This window comes from Malaclemys terrapin, chromosome 2, assembly GCF_027887155.1.
Source record: "Malaclemys terrapin pileata isolate rMalTer1 chromosome 2, rMalTer1.hap1, whole genome shotgun sequence".
In the NCBI taxonomy this organism is placed as follows: Eukaryota; Metazoa; Chordata; order Testudines; family Emydidae; genus Malaclemys; species Malaclemys terrapin.
In genome coordinates, this window is record NC_071506.1 from 18,093,607 (window position 1) to 18,116,114 (window position 22,508).

The window sequence follows — 22,508 nt, forward strand, 5'->3', positions numbered from 1 at the left end:
TGTTCTGTAAATCAGCAACAAGGTAACCACAGAGATCATTATCGAATTAGTTGAACAGACTGGAGACAGAAGCTCTCCTGTTTGAACATATTTGTATGTTAGATCTTCAGCTATCATCAGCAAGTTCTGTTTTTATTTCTACAGTATCTCATTAAGGTTAATGAAATCAAGACAAAAAAAGGGGTGGACCTTCTACAGAATCTTATTAAGTATTATCATGCACAGTGCAAGTAAGTATAACGCTTTAGATCATTAAATCCAATATTTCAGTTAAACAAATGTGTTTCTCTGCCTCCTTTTGCTACATTGTCTTGATGGTGTCTGTCTTTTGATGGTGGATCATTGAAGCATTTGACACTTTCCTGCAGAATAAATCTGACAACAAAAATGTGAACATTGCCTAGCTTTGACTCAAGTCCAGGTAATGTCTATTCCAAGCAGACTGTTAAATTGAGCCATTCTGAATACTTAATGATCAGTGCTGTCTATGAATTGAGAGCCAAATCCTCGTCCCATTGAATTTGATTTTAAAACATCAATATAATTCATTTTATAAAAAATAGATTAACTAGTCTTAATGGGGGCAAAGTAATATGCTTACATACCTGGAATACACAAGGAATCTAGAGCAGCTGCTTTCCTTGTTGTTTTATCTTTACTTTGTTGTATTCTGCAATATTTTTAGTAAACTAAGGTGTAACCTGCTATCATTTTTTAGTCCCCAAACTGTTTGAAGCACTGTAGTGAAAACTTAACCATCTAAACATAATTTGGATTATAGTGGTTCTTAATGTCGTTGCTTCAGTTCTTTGTGAATTCGCTTGAATCGTACCAACTGTAAAATAACTTTTGAATACAACTGAAACTGCCACCAGATTATCTTAAGATGGAACCTGAACAAATACCAAATATCTTTTATATTTGATTATAAGCAATGAATTACTGAATTATTCAATGTAGCTATTTAAAAAACAAGGCACATTTTTACAGTAAATATTCAGTTTTTCAGAAAGAATGTTGAAATACTTCAGCAGTGGCCCTTCTCACAGATTTTACTTCTGTGTTTTCTTTTTGTTTTTGTTTTATTGGCATCAGAAATTTTCAGCATAACTGTGAAGTATTCCATTTAATATCACTAGGGTAAAGTGACTGGACTGCAGTAGAATATGTGCTATCTCTCTTATGTGTATCCATAATTTTTACTAGTAAAAGAGCTTGAAGATAGTGTTTTGTAAAGCCATATCAAATTTGTATCTTTCATTTCTGTTCCGAGTTTCTCACTCTGTGGGAGTGAGAGGGTTTAGGGTATTTTTTCTATTGCTCAACAGTGATCCATCAGGTTAATTAGGGAATAGCTTTGACTGGTCCAAATACGGCTCTCTCTAGTCTTACTCCAAGTGGAAAGATGGTGACTACAATGTGACCAACCTAAATAGAGATTCCACAGGCGAGTAAAGAACTGCTTCCTTCAAAAAGAAAAGAGAGAACCAGAGAGAGAGGTAGGTCTAGTGAAAAGGCAGCATAACCCTCTAGTGCTGTGTAGGAAGCAGATTTTAACTCTCAAAGCAGATGGAGCTGGAATGTAATGAACAGGTAACTTGCTTACATCTACATAATAATAATTAATATTTACATAGCACTTTTAATCTTTAAAATCCTTTTACAAACAAGTAATTCACTCAGCATCCATGTGAGATAAGTGGTACATTATATCAGTTTTTACAGATGGGAGCACAGAGGCAGACTTACCAAAACTAGACTTTAAGACGCTTTTGTCTTGAATGGATGCACAAGATGAGAGAGATCTTATGTGCAGCTATGATGCGAGAGAGAGAGAGAGATTATGGGAATTGCTTAAGAGAAAAATGTTTACTAGCAGTAATAAAATAGAACAATTAAATTTATCTTTATTGATGTTGGTATCTAGGGGTAAAAGTCAATGTTAAATCTCTTCTGACAGAAGTAGAAAGGGAGAGTGTGCCATTGACATCTTGAGAGAAATACACTAATTAAGAGCTTGTCTCTCTGGTGGATAGATTAGGGACTGTTTCCCAGAGCTTTCCATTTAAAATAAATACTTAGTTGACAGAGATTAAAATTGCGTTTATCTACAGTGGTTTGTATGTCCTATGTCTAGCTGTCAGTTGATGAATCCAGCAATGCAGTTTGGGTGAATGTGTATGACGTTTGCAGAGTTTTACGAGACTCATACGTGTAGGCTTTTGCAGTGTGTGTACTGTGTGAACTTGCTATTTACATGACCACTGTATACTCTAAAGTCTGAAATGCTAAAACCAAATCAAAATTGTATGCAAAAGCAGTTTCAAGATTAACTCAATTGTAAAAAGCAACAGAGTCTCCTGTGGCACCTTTAAAACTAACAGATGTATTGGAGCATAAGCTTTCGTGGGTGAATGCCCACTTCATCGGATGCATCGACAGATGCTTATGCCCCAATACATCTGTTAGTCTTAAAGGTGCCACAGAACTCTCTGTTGCTTTTTACAGATCCAGACTAACACGGCTACCCCTCTGATACTCAATTGTAAAATAACATGTATTTAGGCATACTGTATATTCACGCAGCAAGGAATATTTGTAAAGAATAAAATATAACATTCAGATCTTTAAAGTGCTTTAAAATTAGAGCTATATGGAAACTATATTCCATCAGATGGTTTCAGACAAGTGGTAATGTAAAGTAATTTATGAAATAGGAATATTTTTTGTTTCTGTGTGAGGGAGGAGTGGGTGTAAGTTGTATATAACTTTCAATGTAAAGTTCAATTATTTTTGATACAAGAAGTTCATGTATTGCTGATAAATCACAAGTATTTTCCATTGTAGTTTCTTCCAAGATGGCTTGAAAACTGCTGATAAATTGAAACAGTATATTGAAAAGTTGGCTGCTGACTTATATAATGTAAGTAATTTCAGGTAGTGTAATGTCTGAAAATAGACTGAATTCAGATGAACCAGCAAAAACATTTTCCTAAGTGCTATCAGTAAACTGAAATAGCTAAATAGCTAAAAGTATAATCTAACTTCACATTTACACTGTAAAAATAAAAAAGTGTTCCTTCAAGCATCAACTGTCTGGGACAAGCTATCTTAGTTGTTAGATGGTACTAACTGTTCCCCAAAACCTTTGCATTCTGGAAGTTATACCATGATTTACTTTGAGAGGAAGAAGTTATCTATTCAGCTGCAAATAGAGGTTTCGAGTATTGAACCATGTGGATAGTACTGGATGGGTATCCTTGCATCAGATATTCACTAATATAGCACAAATTTTATGAGAGTCTGGTTTTCATAATGGACTGTTTGATAATACAGACTTAATTTGGAATTGTGTACAACACAGCTTTTGATGAGTAAATTGTATAGTTCTGTAATCTCTCAAATACTAATATTGCAAATTATGATTGCTGATTGGGAGGCAAAAAGTGATACAGAATTAGAGCTCAGTGTCACCAATGCAATTTTGTATTTCACAATCTGAAGTCATAAGAAGAACAGGAGTACTTGTGGCACCTTAGAGACTAACAAATTTATTAGAGCATAAGCTTTCGTGGACTACAGCCCACTTCTTCGGATGCATATAGAATGGAACATATTCTATATGCATCCGAAGAAGTGGGCTGTAGTCCACGAAAGCTTATGCTCTAATAAATTTGTTAGTCTCTAAGGTGCCACAAGTACTCCTGTTCTTCTTTTTGCGGATACAGACTAACACGGCTGTTACTCTGAAGTCATAAGGTACATGTACATGGCATAAAAAACCCCATGGCAATATGTCTCAGATCATTGGGCAATTGACTTCGGCTCATGGGCTCTCACCATGGGACTAAAAATAGCAGCGTAGATATTCCTGCTAGGGTGGGAGTACAGGCTCCGAAGCCCAGCAAGGGAGGAGGGTATCCGAGTCTGAGCTCCAGAATGAACAGGAACATTTACATTACTATTGTTAGCCCTGTAGCATGAGCCCCGCAAGCCCCAGTCAGTTGATCAACACTCTGACTCACTGCCACAGCTTGGTTGATTGGTTTGTTTGTTTTTGTTGTGTAGACATACCCCTGGTAATCCTGTTTGCTTTTGTAGTTTATTCGTCTGGGGGCATAATATATTAAAATCTCATTCTGGGAGCAAGTTAATGATACAAAAGTAAGGAAGGTGTCATTTGATTCGTAAAAATCTACAGAATCATAATTTCAGTGGTGACACCTTCTGTGGTGTAATGGTGTGTGGGGGAGACTTACTTCTGCTCCCAGATCCTCCAGTTGGTGAAATTTGATAAGTTTCATTGGAAATGGGTCAAGTTGGGTATCGTTCAAAAGCCCTTTCTCCCACAAACACAATGATGCCAAACATGACATACATATGTAGATATGTATTTGAGAAAATGTTTAAACCCCAACATATTTTAATTATACTTCAACACAGGGATGTATTGCTTACATAAAAAGGACGTTAATCATTGGTAATTCTAGAGAAGCTAGCCTGGACATGTTGGACTGAAAACATGTATTCCTCATCAGTGTTGTCCTGTCTAGGGCCTCATTGCTAGCTGTGTGGTCACACTGATCCTTGTACATGCCATACTCACACATCTCTATGCCAGGCAAGCTGCTGGCCAAACATTTGCAGGGTGCTGAGCATCTGGTCGTTGTATACAAGCATTTGATTAGCTGAAGAGTTGATTCAAGAATGCATGGTATTTCATACTTAACTGATGTGATCAGTCCATCCTCCAAGACCCATCCATGCCCAATAGGGGAAGGTAGTTTTGGATGCGCTTGATCATCCCGAAACCATTTAATTACTTGATAGTTTTCCCTTTTGGTAGCAGGTATAAATGTACCACTTGTCAGTGGCAACTTTTCTCTTTCTGCTTCTTAGACAATATCCACCAACGTAGCTCTGCAAGTGTCATAATCTTGGTCTTGAAATGGTAAACTCAGCATATGAATGCTGGCAGCGCGCCAGCTTTTAATGTTTCAAGTGATAGGAACACATCTTGGAGAGAGATACTGTGATTCTGTTTCCCAGCAGCATGCATAAAAATAGACTCTTGGAGAAATATTGGGTACCGTCTCACAGAGAGCACTAGAAAAATCTGTGTATTGTGCAAAAATCTGAAGTTTAGTAGTACCTCTCTGTTGCATTGATGGCATGCAAGATAATTTTAGTGTCGTCATCCTCATTGAACTACAAAGAAATTCCACTGAACAGTGTGAGGCATCAGCTTCGTTATGCCATGAGGCAACTAAATTCTGTGAGTAATTCTTCACATGCTGGAGCATTTTTCTGCAAGGTATGTGGTTAACTTGTCCTTTGTGTGAGTATGAAACAGTTGCTTCTTCATTGTGATGTTGGAGATGTTTGTGGAATCAATGATTTTTAATTGGACACATGTAGTACCATGGAATCTCTTTTTCTGGTAATGTTTATAATTGATTCCTTTCATACGTGTCAAACATGAGGTGGACTTCATCATTGGTCCAGTATTTTCTCTGTGGCCTGATAATGAAGTGTTCGGTCAAACTTCAGCAGATGTTAACAGTTTCTGGTTTGTACCTCAGCCATACCATCTACCATTGCTATGCTGATTGATACCTTTGCTGGCATAAGGCACCAGTCATGTTGTCAGTAGGTGTTGCTTAGAAAGACCATGCAAGTTGTGCATTAGTTTGCTTTTCTCCTGGCACGTATGCATTGTTCCTTTGCATTCAATCATCAGTCGTGGTACCATGGAAAACTCATACTTTCCCAAAGTCTCACATAGATCGGTATCAGGCTGAGACCTGGACACAACATGACCTGTCTGTGTTTAGCTCTATAATAGTCCCTGCCAACTTCACTCTGATTGTCTTCTTTACATTTGATGACAGATTTAGTCTATTCTTCTTGATTGGAGTCGATGGACTGATGAAGCCTTGGATAATTCTTTGGGTTTTGAAGGCTTCATACAAATCATGACCCAGAGTATTCATTCGACTGACATCTTTAGTAATCTCATCATTGAAGACTTGATGTTAATGAGCTCCGGTCTGTCATATGCAAATAGGTTTTCAGTGAGAGTAAGATCATCCTGTAGCCTTAAAATTGACCCTTCTTGACATTTAAGAGCACCTAATGAGTCTAGATGATGTTTGGTTGCTTCTGGGGAGTCATCTCAGCCATGCTTAATGTTTCGTTTTAAATTCGATGGAGTTCTGGGATTGTCAGGAAAACAGGAAAGAGCATTTGGATACTGTTATGCCCACCAACCCCCAACGACTTTCATAGCTCTGTTTCCTTGTTTTAGGGCATCATGTGACCCATGCGGACAGAAGTGGCCAAGAGGCAACCTTCTAACAACCAAATTTCCTTTTCAAAATTTCTCCCATATGTCAGGGTCAGACTTTTCTGTACCTTTTATTCAGGTTTGGCATCGTCTATGGGTCCCTGAAACTCCAACATACTGCATGCAGGACAAAATGCCTTTTTGTAAAATTTTAGCAGCTGCAGAGTCTTCATATTACTGTTGAAATCAGCTCTTTTTTCCTGCTTTTTATAGTACCACTTCTTTTGCAGCTTTTAAGGATATGTGCTGAGATTCATTTCTGTGGATAGGATTGCAAAAAGCAGTGTTCGTAGCCCATAGTTCATCTTCAATAAGTGCTCTAAAAGCCTTTCTGCTAAATATTTGTTCCTCTTCAAACCCGTTCAAAGCACATATTTCTCTCTATTTAGCTTGTGCATCAGCCATCGCCACCACTTTCCCATTCGTTAGAGCCTCTGTGAGGCAATTAGTGAACTCCAGTTGAGTTGTACAGTTTGCAGTGGTAAAACCAGTATTTGTTTCTGTTGCTTTTGATGCAACACCTTGCATACATTCTTAGCATAGTCGATGTGATAGGCAGTGTTGTATGTGTGGGTGTCCTTTGGATCAATGCAGCCACTTAACTTTATTTTCCAGGGAATGTTCTCGCTAAGGGTGACTACTTCATATAGTTTCTCAGTTGTCTCATGTGTTGAAACTATACTTAATGGATGCCATTGGGCTTCCAGCTTACCAGAGAAAGAAGCAGGTGTTCTCGAAGCATGTGCCACGGGAACTAGTATAAGGTGAGTCTTGCCCACAGTTGGCACATATCCCAGCATCTTCAACTTTTTCCTGATGCTCAATGTACTTCCTCTCCAGCCTTGCTAAATTCAGGTTATGGGTGCATTTAAAGTGCCACCAAGCATTGTGTTTAACCAGATCCTCCACAGATTCAGCTATTAGTCAGTACTCTTTGTCTTCCCATTAATGCCTAAAGAGGATCAAGACCAAAGTAAAAATAAAGATTTTGTAATAAATTACTTTGGGATTGTAATTAATTATGTTATGTAATATACGTTATGTAACTACATGCATACCGTTTGCAGATGAATTCCAGTAATTTCTGGCTGGATGCTGACGTCTTAACCAGTGCCTCATTACAACTCTTTTGGCATAATAAATAAAGCTGATAATCAATACCACGGAACCACTTCTTGTTTTGTTGATGATGGCAAATCAACTTGAAGCTCTCCTTCCATTTAGAGTAATCTGTAACCTTAAAAAAATTTAGCAGGTATGTTCTGGACATTAACTGATAACACAGTACTGTCAGTCAAAGGCCACAATTTAATTTCGTGAGGACTGCATGTTTGACATGCCTTTGTTAAAGTATAATTTTAAAAATATATATTTTCTTAAATATATATTTACATAATTGTTCTAGGATTTGTCATATTTGGTACCATTTTTTTGTGGGAGAAAGGGCTTTTAAATGATACCCAGCTCAACCTATTTCCAAGAACACTGTATTATCAAAATTTCTACCCAACTGGCGGACCTCGACCTGAGAGCCAGGATAGCAGCGATTCCCTTCTATCATGCTGCAGAAGTTGATATTATTGAAGCTGAGATTCTGTAGACTTTTACAAATCAGATGACATCACCCTTACCTCTGCCCACAGAATTACACATGCTCCCAGACTGTATGTATGTGGTTGAATGAAACTATTTCCATTTCCAGTCCAGTTATAAACCAGCTGTCAAGCTTATTTGAAATATTAAGATTTCAGAGACTAATTTGGTTGTGTTCACTATAATGAACCATTAACATATGGCAAGAAAGTACATGCTATCCATTTGCGGAGACTGAAGAGGCTATTTCTCAATATACATTCACTTTGGCTTGCTTTTGAGGTATATGTGTATAGAGGATAAATACATAAGGAGCAGACTACTACATGTTCAATTTTCATGGGTGACTGTAACAGCTCTGAGTGGCGGGGTGTGCTATCACAGTCCTTTGCTTATCTCTGGTGCTCCCTGCAGGCTTCTGGCCAACCTTGTTGGGTCTTCCTTCAGTGGCTTGGCTTTTCAACCCGGTCACAAAGTCTGAATGAACCCTTTCTGGGGTATTAGAGCCCAATAACTAAACAGTCTGTTTGCCCTCACTAAGGTCCTCAGCCCTGGCTCTGGGCACTTTAAATTGAGCTGTTTGTTCAGACTCCCAAATAAAGCCTGTTCCCTTCTTGGGGTTTATACTTTAGCTGTGGCTGGTAGGGGAACCCAAGCCCAGCCACTATTCCGAGTCCCAATCCAGGAACCCTATACACAGCAGCCACTTTCTGCTTGCTTTAATCCGTTGCTATTTCTCTGGTCCTCTTCCTACCAGACCCTTTTTATCTCCAGCCCTATTTCAGGGCCAGTGTCCTTAGGTTCTTTTCTATTTCCAAGCCATAGAGGAGCACTCTTCCTCACTTCTCTAGTTTCAGCCAGGATGACCTGCTAAGGCCCTGCCGCTCCTGTAATCTGAGCCTGAGGGCTCTGATTGGGTTGGCTGCCCCTACCCCTTTTAGACCTTGGGGGACCAGGTTTCTTTAGCTCCCAACATGGCTGCTTCAGTGAGGCCTTACCAGAAAGGCTTGGAGGACCCCCCTTTGCTCCACTTCTTCTATCTCACTGCTTCCTGGGGCAAGTGTAGCAGAGCAGCGGGGCCTCCAGCAGGGGCCATGAAGGCCAAATATATCCCATCACAGTGCTGAATTTGGTGAATTAAAACTTTGAAGGTAAAAGTTGCTTTTAGAAAAGGAAATAACACCAGTAATTTTTCCTTTTACAGATAAAGCAGACACAAGACGAAGAAAAGAAACAGCTTACTGCACTCCGAGACTTGATAAAATCCTCTTTACAGCTTGATCAGAAAGAGGTAGGTAATTGTACATGTGTGTTACTCTCTGGCAGAATGTAAATTGTATGAAGTCTGAGTTGAAAACTGGCTTATATAGGCATAATTTCTTTGTGCAGAACAATTTGTTTGTTTCTCGAACACTATTCAACAAAAATAACATTCAGAATATCCAAATACATATGAATGTAGAGCAAGGTTTTGGATATTTGTCAGATTTCATATGTGAGAAGAGACCCTTCCCTCCCCTTCTGCTCCTCAAAAGGAACAGCAAGAAATCATACTACTGCTTTTGTGCAATATTATGATGCTAAGTAACAATATTTCAAGATAAAAATGAGTTCTCCCTTTGTGTATTCTTCCCATGCTGCTGTCATTTTATTTTGTGATAGCTATAATACTAAAGATGGGCAAGAATATAAACCTGTTTTTAAAATAAAAACTTAATTTTTTCAAAAGAAAATGTTTACTGATAAGGCTTGTCCAGATCCTCCTCATCTCACATCTTGATTACAGCAGCAGGACATATATATATAATGAAGTTTGGTCTATATGGCGGTTACTCCTAACAGGGTCACCTGACCCAACCATGTTCTTAAACCCCATGCAAATAAATATGCCTTCCTTCTATGATTTCTTAAAGTCATGTTTTGTATGCTGAGTTGCAGAGAAAGCGTTCTAATTACAATTTGAGCAGAGGGTCTGCTTAGTAAATTTTAAATTAATGTTATTAAGGGCCAAAAATAACAAATATCCATCCCCCATCTAACTATATTAAGAATGTGAAATATTTAATATTTAATTGACACATACAGTGAAAATAACATTAGGAATCTGAAGTTTTCTGTCTTTTTTATGATCAATTATTTCAGTTACTTAATATAGTTATAGTATAGCCCTTATATTGCACTCTACTATAGTGTTTTTAAAGCTCTCCATCTCTGGAGTAACCAGTTATGTACCATGCTGGTAGCCAGTGTAATACAAAGCCTTGCTGGCTACTAGTGTTGTACCTCATTGGCTGCTCAGTCTAAATCTAAACATCAGCTGGTATATAGATGTATAAAATTAAAAATAACCTGAGGGAAATCAAATGCAGAAGTGTTGATCATATTTTCTCCAAAACAGTGAAGAACATGATTCAGTTTTAGTAGTTTAAAAAAATGCAAAACTCTATCAAATAATCTTCTTTTGTTCTTAAACATAGGGTACTAAAAATGGTGATCAGTAGATTGAGCAGATGATTTTGTAATTGAATACATGAGCACCCCCATTCTCTAATAAGATACTTATGAAGATGAATGCCTTGGTGGGGATCCTATAATTGGGCAGTATTGCTAATGTTAAATAGCGGACATTGGTAACCAGAACAAATGACCATTTTTGATATACTTTATATTGTTAATTTTGTAGGTAGCACACTGAAATTCTTTAGCTGATGTCTGTAGATTGTGATATGACTTCTCAGAGGGTTTATTTAAAGTCAGATGTACATTCATAATTTAGTATTTTTGTAAATTATTAAAAGACAGTCATTCTTTCCCACATCTTCATACTTAACACATTTTAAGTGTTATTTTAGAATTGTTGGCTTCATTAACAGAAGTGGATTAACGGAAAATGTTCATCAATTTTAAAATAATTTTATCAAGAAATCTAGAAACAGAAATATTTATTCTTGTTTTATTTTAAGATCTATCCCTAATAAAAGATATAGGAACATTTGACATCAGAATCCCAACATGTTAACAGAGCATAGTAATTCATTCCTGAAATATACATAATCATGTGTTTTAGTATGCCAGTTTTAAAGTTGTTTGTCAGTTAATTTGAAACAGCTCAGTGTTTTTTTCATAATTTCATAGCATTAGTAATCCTACTGAGATATAAAAAATAAATATGGACTACCTTTCTGAATTTATAGCGTGCTAGGAGCCATTATCTTCAAGACGGTTTTCAAAACTCTGAGAGGCTTACTTAAAAATGCAACTTGCGCTCCTGTATGTATTCCTTATAATAGAGTCACTGGGTATTGCATGTTTAACACCCAGAATTCATACATGTTTTTTGTAAACAAAAGGATTATGAAACATAGACAGTGGATCGAAAGGATAATCCACTAGAGAGAGCATTCCACACATACAATTGGTGAACTCGTGGTCCAATTGAAGTCAATAGGAAAACTCCCATTGACTTCAGTAAGATCAGTATTTCACCCAAAATGTTCTCTAAGGTCTTGTTTATGTGCTAACTGCAACCAGAATAGCTCAATCAGCTGTAAATTCACACCTTTTGCTATTTCATTGCATGTTTTTGTGTGCACACTTCTATTTCTGACTAAATTTGTCTTATTTCAGTGACATTTAAGTTGGCAAAAAATGAATACAAGTTCCATTGAAATATAGCACTTTTATTCTAAAGTATGTTTCCCACACAAAATAACTAACTAAAATGTAAATTAAAACTGATTTAGTTATTCCAGTTGCAGGTACCATGAGTCAAGCCCTCAGACTTAAATAAAAGATAAACACACTTTTAAAATTAAATTTTGGTAAAGTAAAAGGAGGAAAGTCATTATTCTCAAATATTCAGAGAGCTCAGGGGAGGCATTTACTATAATGAAAGAATAAATTGTTTTCAGGGAAAACAAGTTCTGTTTGAATAGATATTGACACCCAAATGGTGTTTTGAAATCATTTAAAAAATTTTGTAAGACAAGGATGTTTTTTTCCAAGTTCCTCAATCCCTAATAACTATTTAAGTGAAGCTGAGATGTTCTATGGAAATAAAAAGATTTGTAGATTTCAGTTTTCCAACAGTGTCTCTTGACATTGCTCTGCTGCAGAGTCTTCTATTACCCAATCTATTTTGTAGGCCTAAAATGCACTAGAATTTGCATTACTGCATCTATGAAGAAAATTTCCAATAAAATACAGTAACTTGCTTAACATTGTAGTTATGTTCCTGAAAAATGCGACTTTAAGCGAAACGATCTTAAGCGAACCCAATTTCCCCATAAGAATTAATGTAAATAGGGGGGGTTAGGTTCCAGGGAATTTTGTTTCATCAGACAAAAGATATATATATATCTATAGTATACACACAGTATAAGTTTTAAACAAACAATTTAATACTGTACACAGCAATGATGATTGTGAAGCTTGGTTGAGGTGGTGAAGTCAGAGGGTGGGATATTTCCCAGGGAATGCCTTACTGCTAAATGATGAACTAGAACAGCTGAGCCCACAAGGGTTAACATATTGTTGTTAATGTAGCCTCTCACTCTCAAGGCATTGCCCCTTTAAGTACACTGGCCCGACTCTAAGTACATTGCCTTTTTAAGTAGATCAGCAAGTTGAGACCGCCCCTGATGCCAGCAAGCTCCCGCCATCCTGAGCCCTGTAGTGTCTCCCCCCTGCTCTATGGAGATGGGGTAAGCAGGGGCCAGGAACAGGGGGGAGGGGGACACCTTGACATTAGGCGCCCTCTTCCCCCTGCCAAAGTTATGAATTTAAGCTCCCAGACTCATCTTTTGAAAGTATTTGCAGGTTTCCTTTGAGGATGAGGACTGATAGGTCAGATATAGAGTGATTGCTTTGTGAAAAGTGTTCACCCATAGGTGATATGGGGTTTTTGTCTTTTATCATTCTCCTGTGTGAGTTCATTTGAGCGCATAGTGATTGTCTGGTTTCAAATTCGTAACTTTGCTAGACACTAAAAATCATGTTCTTAGTAAAGACATTGGATTTATGGCTTATTACAAGAATCTGTAACCCGCTAACCCCCCCATCATTGTGTTGGAGTGGCGCACAACCGTGAGTGTCAACCTCAGGGCAGACTGTCAAAAAGCAGGGCTGACACCCCAAACTGGGGGTATGTTCTAGAATTAGATTTCACCAACCCAATAACAAACGTGAACTCCTTTAACAGTCTTACCATAGTCACAGACAGTCCCCTGGTACACTATCTTGCCACCCAAGCAGGTTGTACTTAGTGATAAATGGTCACTTGCACCAAAGATCATAAAATATTCAGGTTGCTCCCAGTTCCAGGAGACCAGTCACTTACCACAGGTAAATTTGTATCTTAGATCCCACACCAAAGACAACACTTGTAGCCAATCCTATAGTAAACTCCTAAATAAGGATTTATTAGCTAGAAAAAAGAAATGACAAGAGTTATTTACAGGTTAAAGTAGGCAACATGTAATACAAATGAGTTACAGTCTATGGTTCCAAAAGGTGACAGAGATATAGTAATCTGTCAGCACAGAATGTCTTTTAGGGCTAACCCAGGTTGATCCTGGAGATATCTGCTTTTTGTTTCCTAGCGTCAGCCCTCTGAGAGTCCAAACAGCAAAGAGTTGAAGAATTTTCATGTCAGCTATCTTTATTTTCGTCTTTCAGAATTCATGTTGATGAGATGAGCTTCCTTGCACGTAACACCTTTATGGATGTGAGGGGGCCTTTAGCCAAATCTTTGTATTGTGATGCTTCACAATTGCCTAGTTTTGCTAGTCCTTGATGGACAAGGGAAACACTTCTCCTGTCTGAGTTCACAAGTTCAGAGCAGGCATTTTTACAGTTATAGAACAAAACTTTTGTATTGCCTTATAGCATGGGATACAGACATTACAAGCAACTTACAACCATTGTATAGAGTCTAAACACTAAATATAGCCTTACAAGTCTAACACCTATGTTGAACAATACTAACATATGGGTAAACTGGTCTGGTTTCCAGTTATGAATTTGTCAGTGCTCAGCTGATACTTGCAGCCTTGGCAAGAGCTGGTCTACCAGCAGCACACCCCTTTTTGTCCTGACTACAGGGGTGTTAAAGAGCCACTTCACCTTGAATGGTTCCTTAGAATATGTGGTATCTGTTCAACCTTTGTATTTAACTGTGAAACTGACTTGAGGAAGATCTCTATGTATCTAGAAAGCTTATCTCTCTTACCAACAGAAGTTGGTCCAATAAAAGATATTACCTCATCCATCTTGTCTCTCTAATATCCTGGGACACATGGCTACAACAACACTGCATACAACAATGTTATTAGTATCCTTCCATGTTCCAGTTCAATATTAAAAGATATTTTAATTTCAAACTACTAAAAGAAACATGTACTTATTTTACCATGCTCTAATGTTACTTAGCAAGCAAAGGCTAATAAGTGTCTAAACAAAGAACTGTGTTGTTTCTTCCTACTAATTAGTGCCATTTGCAAGAATGACTGCTGATTGTCTTTTTAAATGTGGAAACTGCAGAATATATGTTCAGGAGCACGTTATTTTCCAAAATTAATTCTCTTTTTAAATTCTTTGCTTTTTCTTTCCTATGTTGCTTTTGCCTTTCCTGATCGAAGGCTAGGAGAGTAAGTCAATGTTTTAATAAGCCTTTGTTTTTCTAGTGAATTTGATGACATTTTTATCACCCTACTTGTTTCTTTCATTAGGTTTTTTTTTTTAATTTATTTGGGAAGATTCCATTTATTAACAAATATGTACACCATGTGTATTTTTAAACTTAATTAAAATTGAGGGTAATTAGTGGTGTTGTTTCATATATAATTGTGCATGTAAAACTTACTTGCTTTCCTTTAGCAATTTATGATGAGCCTTTTAAATTCCTTCATTACCTTGGGACACACACCTGCGTTCTTTGTATACTCAAAATTCGGAGTTTTGGATATACAATAAATGCATGATGAAGTAATGTAAGAGTCCATAACTAGTTATTAAACTTCTTAGTTGGGATTCCTTGTTTGAAAAATCTGTTTTTACATAAAGTGGGGGGAGGTAGGGAAGGAGAAGTAAACTACAATCAGTGTGAGATCTTATTACATACATTAAAGTTTTTTTTTAATGTTTTTTTCCCCTTCTATAGGATTCCCAGAGCAGGCAAGGAGGATACAGTATGCATCAACTTCAGGGAAATAAAGAGTATGGAAGTGAGAAGAAGGGTTATCTCTTAAAGAAGAGTGATGGGTATGTAGTTGGAGTATATAATACATGCACTGATTTTTTTGAGCTTGTACATTTTAATAACATACATGATTAAAAGAATTCTCTTAATTTACTGATTAGAATGCTTGCATATCTCATTTGTGAAGTGCTTATTTTCTTTTTAGACATTGTTAAAACTTAGAATTTATGAAAACTATTCAGAGATAAAAAGTCAGTGTTGTTTGGTATATCAATTCATAAGCTCCCCATGTGGTGTGTAACATAGAAACATCTGAATCACGCTTCATGGAGATATGTAAAACTGTGATTAACTTCAGTGTTAAATTTTTACTACTCGTCCCATTGGATGTGCAGAAGATGTTGTTTACTTACCCCATTTGATATCATTTAGTGTTCTTGAAAATCCAGAATTTCTACATTTGAACATAAACTACTAGATTCAGATACTTCTCAATTCACTATATACACAATTTTAACCCTTTTTGAGCCATGCTCCTTTGGGCCATTTGAGTAAAGTTTTCAAAAGCACCTTAGAAACGTAAGAGTCTAAGTCTGTGTTTCAAAAATGATTTAGGTCCTTAGGATCTAACTCTCTCTGAGAGCTGCTCAATTTTAAAATGGGACTTAAGCTCTTAAGTCAGTGAGGCACTTCAGAAAATGTTACCGTTTATAAATAAAAATACAATGGTTAAAAATTGAACATTTTGGTCTATAAATGTTTGATTTGAAATTCTTATTTTCAGGCTCACTGCATTAACTATAAAATAGAATATAAATTGTGTATCTGTAGAAAATGGAAAGAATTATAGTAGTTTATAGGCCGAACCTGCAAGCCTGTACTCACTAGAGATGTTTCATGGGCTTCAGTTGGCCAGCTAATGGAGGGCATATACAAATGAGCAAGTGTTTGCTAGGTTCAGAGCTTTAATTTGTAATATTTATATTTTATTTACCAAAAAAGTTATTACTTCAATAAATTTGAATATAGCATTAAGGATGAAAAAATAAAGCACTCAAAGATCAGGAAATGCATATGTAACTTTAAAAATGTAACCTTAACTCTTTTCCCTATGCCAAGACCTTAAAGAGGCTCTCTTTGTATTGTTAAGTTACTAAAAATGTTTATTAAACTATAAACTGGAATTTCTTGCAGAATCTTACATACAGGTTTCATGCATATCTTATTTTCTAAGTATCATTAATATCTACAAATAAAGCAATTTAAAAAAAAGGCTTTGTAGTTTTAAAATCCTTAACTAATCTGATATCTCTAGTCCTTTCACATAGGTTATTAAACCAGATGTAAGAAGATAACTGCACTTTTCTACAGACATGAGTAATATTTTAACCAAACCTTTTTGAGTTAGAAAAAAATCCAAACTTTAACATTTGAAATCTGAAAAATTGTCAGACCTGCAATGTGAAGGTTTTTTAACAACTTGAGTCATTTTCAGTGCTAGGGCATCAGAAAAGTAAACCTTCTAGCACTAAGGTTTTAAGATTTTATTATTATGAAAGAACAGTCTGCCTTCATTTTGTTACCTACATTTCATCTTTGTGGTTCTTTTGTTAGCTTCACTTATTTTGTTTCTGTGGTGACAAAAAAGGCACAGCCACTGTGTGTGTGTGATCTGTCAACCAATAATTCTTTTTCTTTTTAATGCTCCAAAATTTTCAGACATTGCTGTCTTCTTCAACGTACATAAATTATATAAAACAGATTATAGCAATGTCACCTCTTTAACAATTTTTGTATTAGCTGTGAAGATAGGGTGAGGAATGGGAAGACAGGCCAGAATTAACTATTAATGTAATTTATTCATTGAAAAAATTAAACATTGTGTGGTCATGCAAAATGTTAGAAATCATAATCCAAATTCTTTATTGCCAGTGTTTTCTGTCTGTAGATGCCAGCCTTCTTCCCAAAGATAACGTACGTTGGTGCCCTAGGTATTAGAGAGGTGAAGTCATTAAAAGACCAGTCCAGTCTGTAGTGCATTTACTCCCTCTTAATCTAATAGCACGGCAGGAACAGAACTTATATCAATCAAGTGAGAGCAATGTAGATAAAAGCAGGTAGGAAAGTCTGTAATACTGTCCCAGTGCTCTTGAATGAGATATTGGTGCTGATAAAAGTTCAGGGACCACTTGGTTTTCCTCTTCTAGATAGTGATTTAAGGTATGAATAAAAATAAAAGCCTCAGTACTGAAAAAAGTAGAAGCTGACCAGCATCTCTTCTTCAGGGAACATAGAGTGAAGATAGCCAGCTAACACAGCTTTTATACAGAAATGTCTTGATGGGAGAGGATCCAGTTTTCTACTTCGAACCTTCGTGGAACAAATTCAAATAATTATTTTCTGTCTCTGAAAAATATTAAATGCACAGCATCAAAACTGCATAGCTTTAAGATAATTGCTACTAGAGTGGAGGTTTAAGAGATGAGGAAGAGTTGGAGAATAGAATTGATATAAGCATAATCTATTGAAATGAGAATTTAACTCAGAGAAATCCTAAAAACATTGATTAGAATCCTACTGTAGTTCTATTTTAATCAGTTTAAAGTACTGTATAGGCTTAGAAGCATGCGGACTACATGAATGATCAGACAGAGTGATAAGCCTTTTAATGTACAAACACCTTTTTCAAAGAGAATTTAATTTATGACCTTTCAGTCAGATAAATCAGGGACATGAATTGTTAACTTTGTGGTGGATATAGTGTAAAAATTGTTTTTTTGTTTGTTTTAAAAAGTGAAGACATAAATGAAAAATTTCAATTAAGCCAAATAAGCTTTGGATGATGTCACTTTTTTATTATTTTACATGAAGAATTCTGCTCACCTGGTCAGAAAAGTGAAATTAGGTGTTCGTTTTATTTAAACTTATTTAAAACTATGAAACTAATGCAGTTAATGTAGTAAAGCATAAAGAGTAGTGATAAAATTTTTAAAAGTGATTTAGGTACTTAGGCACCTAAGTTTAATTGAAAATCAGTTGTACTTGAGCTCCTAAGGGCTGAAGACTCTTTTGAAAATGGGGGAATTAAGCACTTTTGAAAATGTTACCTAAATCAGTTGGTTTGCTGGAGAGTGTGTTGGCTTGCTAATCTATTTAAAATTTAAACAATAATAAACGTGTTTATTTCTTTAACTTCTGTTTGTCCTCCAAGTTTGTTGTACAGGCATACTAAAAAGAGCAGTAATTAGTCTTGGTTCTTGATATATTGTCCTGTTATTGTTTAGGCTAAGGAAAGTATGGCAGAGAAGAAAATGCACTGTCAAAAATGGAATTCTTACCATATCACATGCAACAGTAAGTTGACTTTTTTATACTCCATTATTGTCATAGTGAATTCAATGAACTCTATCCCTGTGAATCTATTGACTGAATTAATATAGATCTGTTATGTGACTATTTAAAGTATGGTGCATAAATACCTCTTCTACCTAGATAATTTAATGCCTGTTCACTTATTTGTGAAAAATTGAAAACCATTCAGTTAAGCAAAATAAATGAAAACATGAAAGATTGATTGAATGGTAACATATAATTAATATTCTATATTGTGTATAATAAAAAATCTAGCATGAAATAGGTTTTTTTGTTATGTTTGTTCTTTTGTACACACTGACTTCCAAAGTAAATGCTGAACTGTTTTATGCTGCAGGAGCCTTTTAAGATTTTACCTGGACTTAAATTAAACAGCTTGTTGTTAGAGCTAATTCAATAATAAAATGTATTTGTGAATAATTTATTTGGCAAGTGGCAAAATTTGTTGGAGAAATTATTCACAACAAATAAGACATCTAGTTTTACTTTGTTAGAAATGTTGCTAACTTTGAGGCATCTAACTGTGCCTGGGACTTGATGGGAAGAATGAAATCAACAGACAATATTAAAGAGCACATCTTATTCTTTGCACATTAATAGTAGTAAAATTTGCCCCATAAACTGCAACTTTTACTTACTATTTATATGGTCTAATTTTATTTATAAAATATCACATTGTTTTGCCTATCTAGCAGTTGGAATAGAGGTGTTGCCAAGTGTTTGGGGCTTATGTTACATATGAGTGGGGTGCAACAGTCGGATTAATGTATTGATTTATTAAACACTTTCACCTGTTCTGGAGATTTAGGAAAGATTCCCATTGCTTTCAATGGTCCTTAAATGTTTTGTGCCGAATAATGTTGGTCCATGGGCAGTTACAACAGATTAACTAAGAAAATGTTTTCCTTGGCAAGTGAATTGTCATTTAATACATTTGTACTGAGGTGCTAATACTAATTACAAATATTTTAATGGAACATTCGCACCCAGTTTTAACAGCTGGAATCACATCCTCAATTGCTTTCGTGAATTACATGTTCATCTTACCTATGATTATTGTAATTGTCAGCCAGACCAATTATGTTCTTGGCTGAACTATTTTTTCCTTCTCCTATAGGCTGCTACATAAAAATATTTTCTTCACTTTTTGTGTTCAGGTAGCAAGTGGGGATGCTGCTCAGACTTCTGTGCAACATTAATCAAACTCCATAAAGGAGGCAAAGTTTGTCTTGGGATCTTATTCTGGATATACCCTGGCACGTACAAATGAGTCTATGATTTGATTTATAAACTTGAACTTCTTCCATTCCACTTCGGGCAATGATCTCATCACATCTCTTGAATTAGGCAGGTTGAGGACTGATTGGTATTTGGATGGGTGTTCAGCTAGAATGGTGGTATGATGTGAGAACCTCAATAGAACAAAAGATGATGATGATGATGATGCAAGATGCCTTATAGTGATAGATCCAGAGAGTTCAATCTATTTAGCTTAACAAAGAGAATGTTAAGGGGTGACTTAATTACAGTCTATAAGTATTTACATGGGAAACAAATATTTAATAATGGCATGTTTCAGAGTAGCAGCCGTGTTAGTCTGTATCCGCAAAAAGAACAGGAGTACTTGTGGCACCTTAGAGACTAACAAATTTATTAGAGCATAAGCTTTCGTAGACTACAGCCGACTTCTTCGGATGCATAAGAAGTGGGCTGTAGTCCATGAAAGCTTATGCTCTAATAAATTTGTTAGTCTCTAAGGTGCCACAAGTACTCCTGTTCTTTTTATTTAATAATGGGTTCTTCAGTCTAGCAGACAAAGGTATTATACAATCTTGTGGCTAGAAGTTGAAGCTAGACAAATTCAGACTAAAAATAAGGCATAATTTTTAAATTTTAATTAACAATTGGAACAGTTTAATTTTTAAATCGAGATTGCATGTTTTTCTAACAAATATGCTCTAGGAATTATTTTGGAGAAGTTCTATGCTCTTTGTTATACAGGAGGTCAGACTAGATGATCACAATAGTCCCTATTGGCCTTTGAATCTATGAATTTGGTGTTGGTGAAACAGAAGGTGACACTTTTCCCTGTAAGCGATTGTTAAGTTTATAGTGCATTGTGCTGCTGGAGGTGCCATCTATCAGATGAGGTGTAAAACCTGGTCTTTACCACTTCAGGTCACTACAGATTCCAGATCTTTCACAAGTATTGGAAGGGGTGTTATTGTGACTTTTAATTATTTCCAATTGGCTAATTTCATTCTTCCTACACAAAAACACCTTAAAGATATTTTTTGCTTTACTGAAGCGAAGAATTGTTGAATGCTGTTAAATTACTGGTATCTTCTACCTCATTGATAGTGAAGTGAGATGTGTGTGTGTGTGTGTGTGTTTTAATTTATAAAATCAATTTGTGAATGTTGTAAAGGGCTTTGTAAAACAGATTAAATTAGTTATTATTTATTATTATAATATACCACCCTTCTTTAGATTAATATCATCTTGGCAGATGACATATAATACAGGATTGGTGTTTCAATGTTGGTACAGCTTCATACGCTGATATTACTTGTACTGGCATTGCTGAAAACTCGTCAAATGCCACATTGCTACTGGCACAGTGCATCTTCAGCAGTATCCCCGCTAACTCAGCAAATGACAGAGCCTCCTTTACACTTCTCTAAATTACAATAGTTCCGTCATAGCTCCTGAAAGGGAAATCGCTACAGGAGCCTCAGTGCCTTCTCCTGATTTTGCAAGTTTTTAATTGATAATTAAGCAACAGGATAAAAATTAGTTGCAAACACTAACTTAAGAGAAATATGTTATGATTATCTTTTGGGGGGAAAGGCACAAAAGAATGCCTGATTCATATTCAGGTAAGAATATCAGTCTGTTCATTTATCCTCATGTGTTTTCTTAGTTATGGGGTCTGTTTTATTTAGAAGTCCTTTCACAGGATGACAAATGATTTCTCAGAATTCCTCACAATGAACCATTACAATTATCTGTCATGAAGGACGTTATTTGCAAGGAGTTTTTCCTCAGTGAACCAGTTCGCAAATCCTTCCAAAAAATTGTTAATTACTCTTGGTGAAATAGGTATAAAGACCAAAAACCAATCACAATAATTTGGATTGCAGATTGGGTATGAATTAAGCCTATTAAGTAAACTATTATTAATCTGTTTACTGCTTGGTATTTGATTTCAAACTGTCCCCCCATATCTGATCCAGAGTAGTTTTTTCAGGAGTTGTTTGACTTGAGGCTTACAGTTGACCTAAGGACAAAGTTAGTTCCAGTACAATGTTAAATCTGATATCTGATCACAACTTGTAATGAGTAGTCCACAGCAAATTCCCTTATTGCTGTTCTAGAGAAATTTAAATTCTCTAGCTTCCATATTTTGGAAGATTACAGATTTCGTAAGGTTGAAAACTTTCTCTCAAGGTGTGTAAAAATGTTAGAACAAACTAATGCTGTTTCATAAGTGATAACTGTAATCCACGTAAAACATAATAAGCCTTCACAGACTAAGCATTAAGAAACTTTCTTCAGGTTTAGCTACTTTTATTGGTTAAGATTAGGCTGTTACTCAGATTCTAACTAGCTAAATTACTAGGAGACTCTGCTTGCTAAAGTGACAAGTGCCTGTCATGCTGAACTTCAATTGTAATACATATAGAGATCAAGAACTGATTGACTTGTCCTCCTTAATCTTTATACTTGTATTCCTAGTGGTCATAACCTCCTTTAGTTGAGATAGCAAGTTGCAAAATTTGACGGCTGACATCTTTCCCTTCAAAGACATGAAGACAAGATAGTTAATGTTCCTTCCCTGAGATCTTCCCCAAAATACTATATCCTACAGAATTCTTATAAACTAAGAGAGTTCTGTGCCTGTTTGCCCCCCCCCCAACTCAGTAAACCTAAAATGGCTCTTCCCCTGCAAACACTCAAATATAGGTCCCTCAGACTTGAAATTGTAGAAAACTAAAT

The 22,508-nt window shown here is 36.0% G+C and overlaps 1 protein-coding gene across 4 annotated transcripts in view; it reads left to right on the forward strand.

Annotated features, from left to right (window-relative positions):
• ASAP1 (ArfGAP with SH3 domain, ankyrin repeat and PH domain 1) overlaps window positions 1-22,508 on the forward strand; it is a 285,790-nt gene that overhangs the window by 168,896 nt on the left and 94,386 nt on the right. For all 4 annotated transcript variants that reach the window (XM_054019003.1, XM_054018999.1, XM_054019000.1 and 1 more), the window contains 5 exons: window positions 145-230; window positions 2,848-2,923; window positions 9,144-9,230; window positions 15,099-15,199; window positions 18,422-18,491. In XM_054019003.1, coding sequence (XP_053874978.1) covers window positions 145-230; window positions 2,848-2,923; window positions 9,144-9,230; window positions 15,099-15,199; window positions 18,422-18,491 — 420 coding nt within the window. The remainder of the gene's footprint in view (window positions 1-144; window positions 231-2,847; window positions 2,924-9,143; window positions 9,231-15,098; window positions 15,200-18,421; window positions 18,492-22,508) is intronic.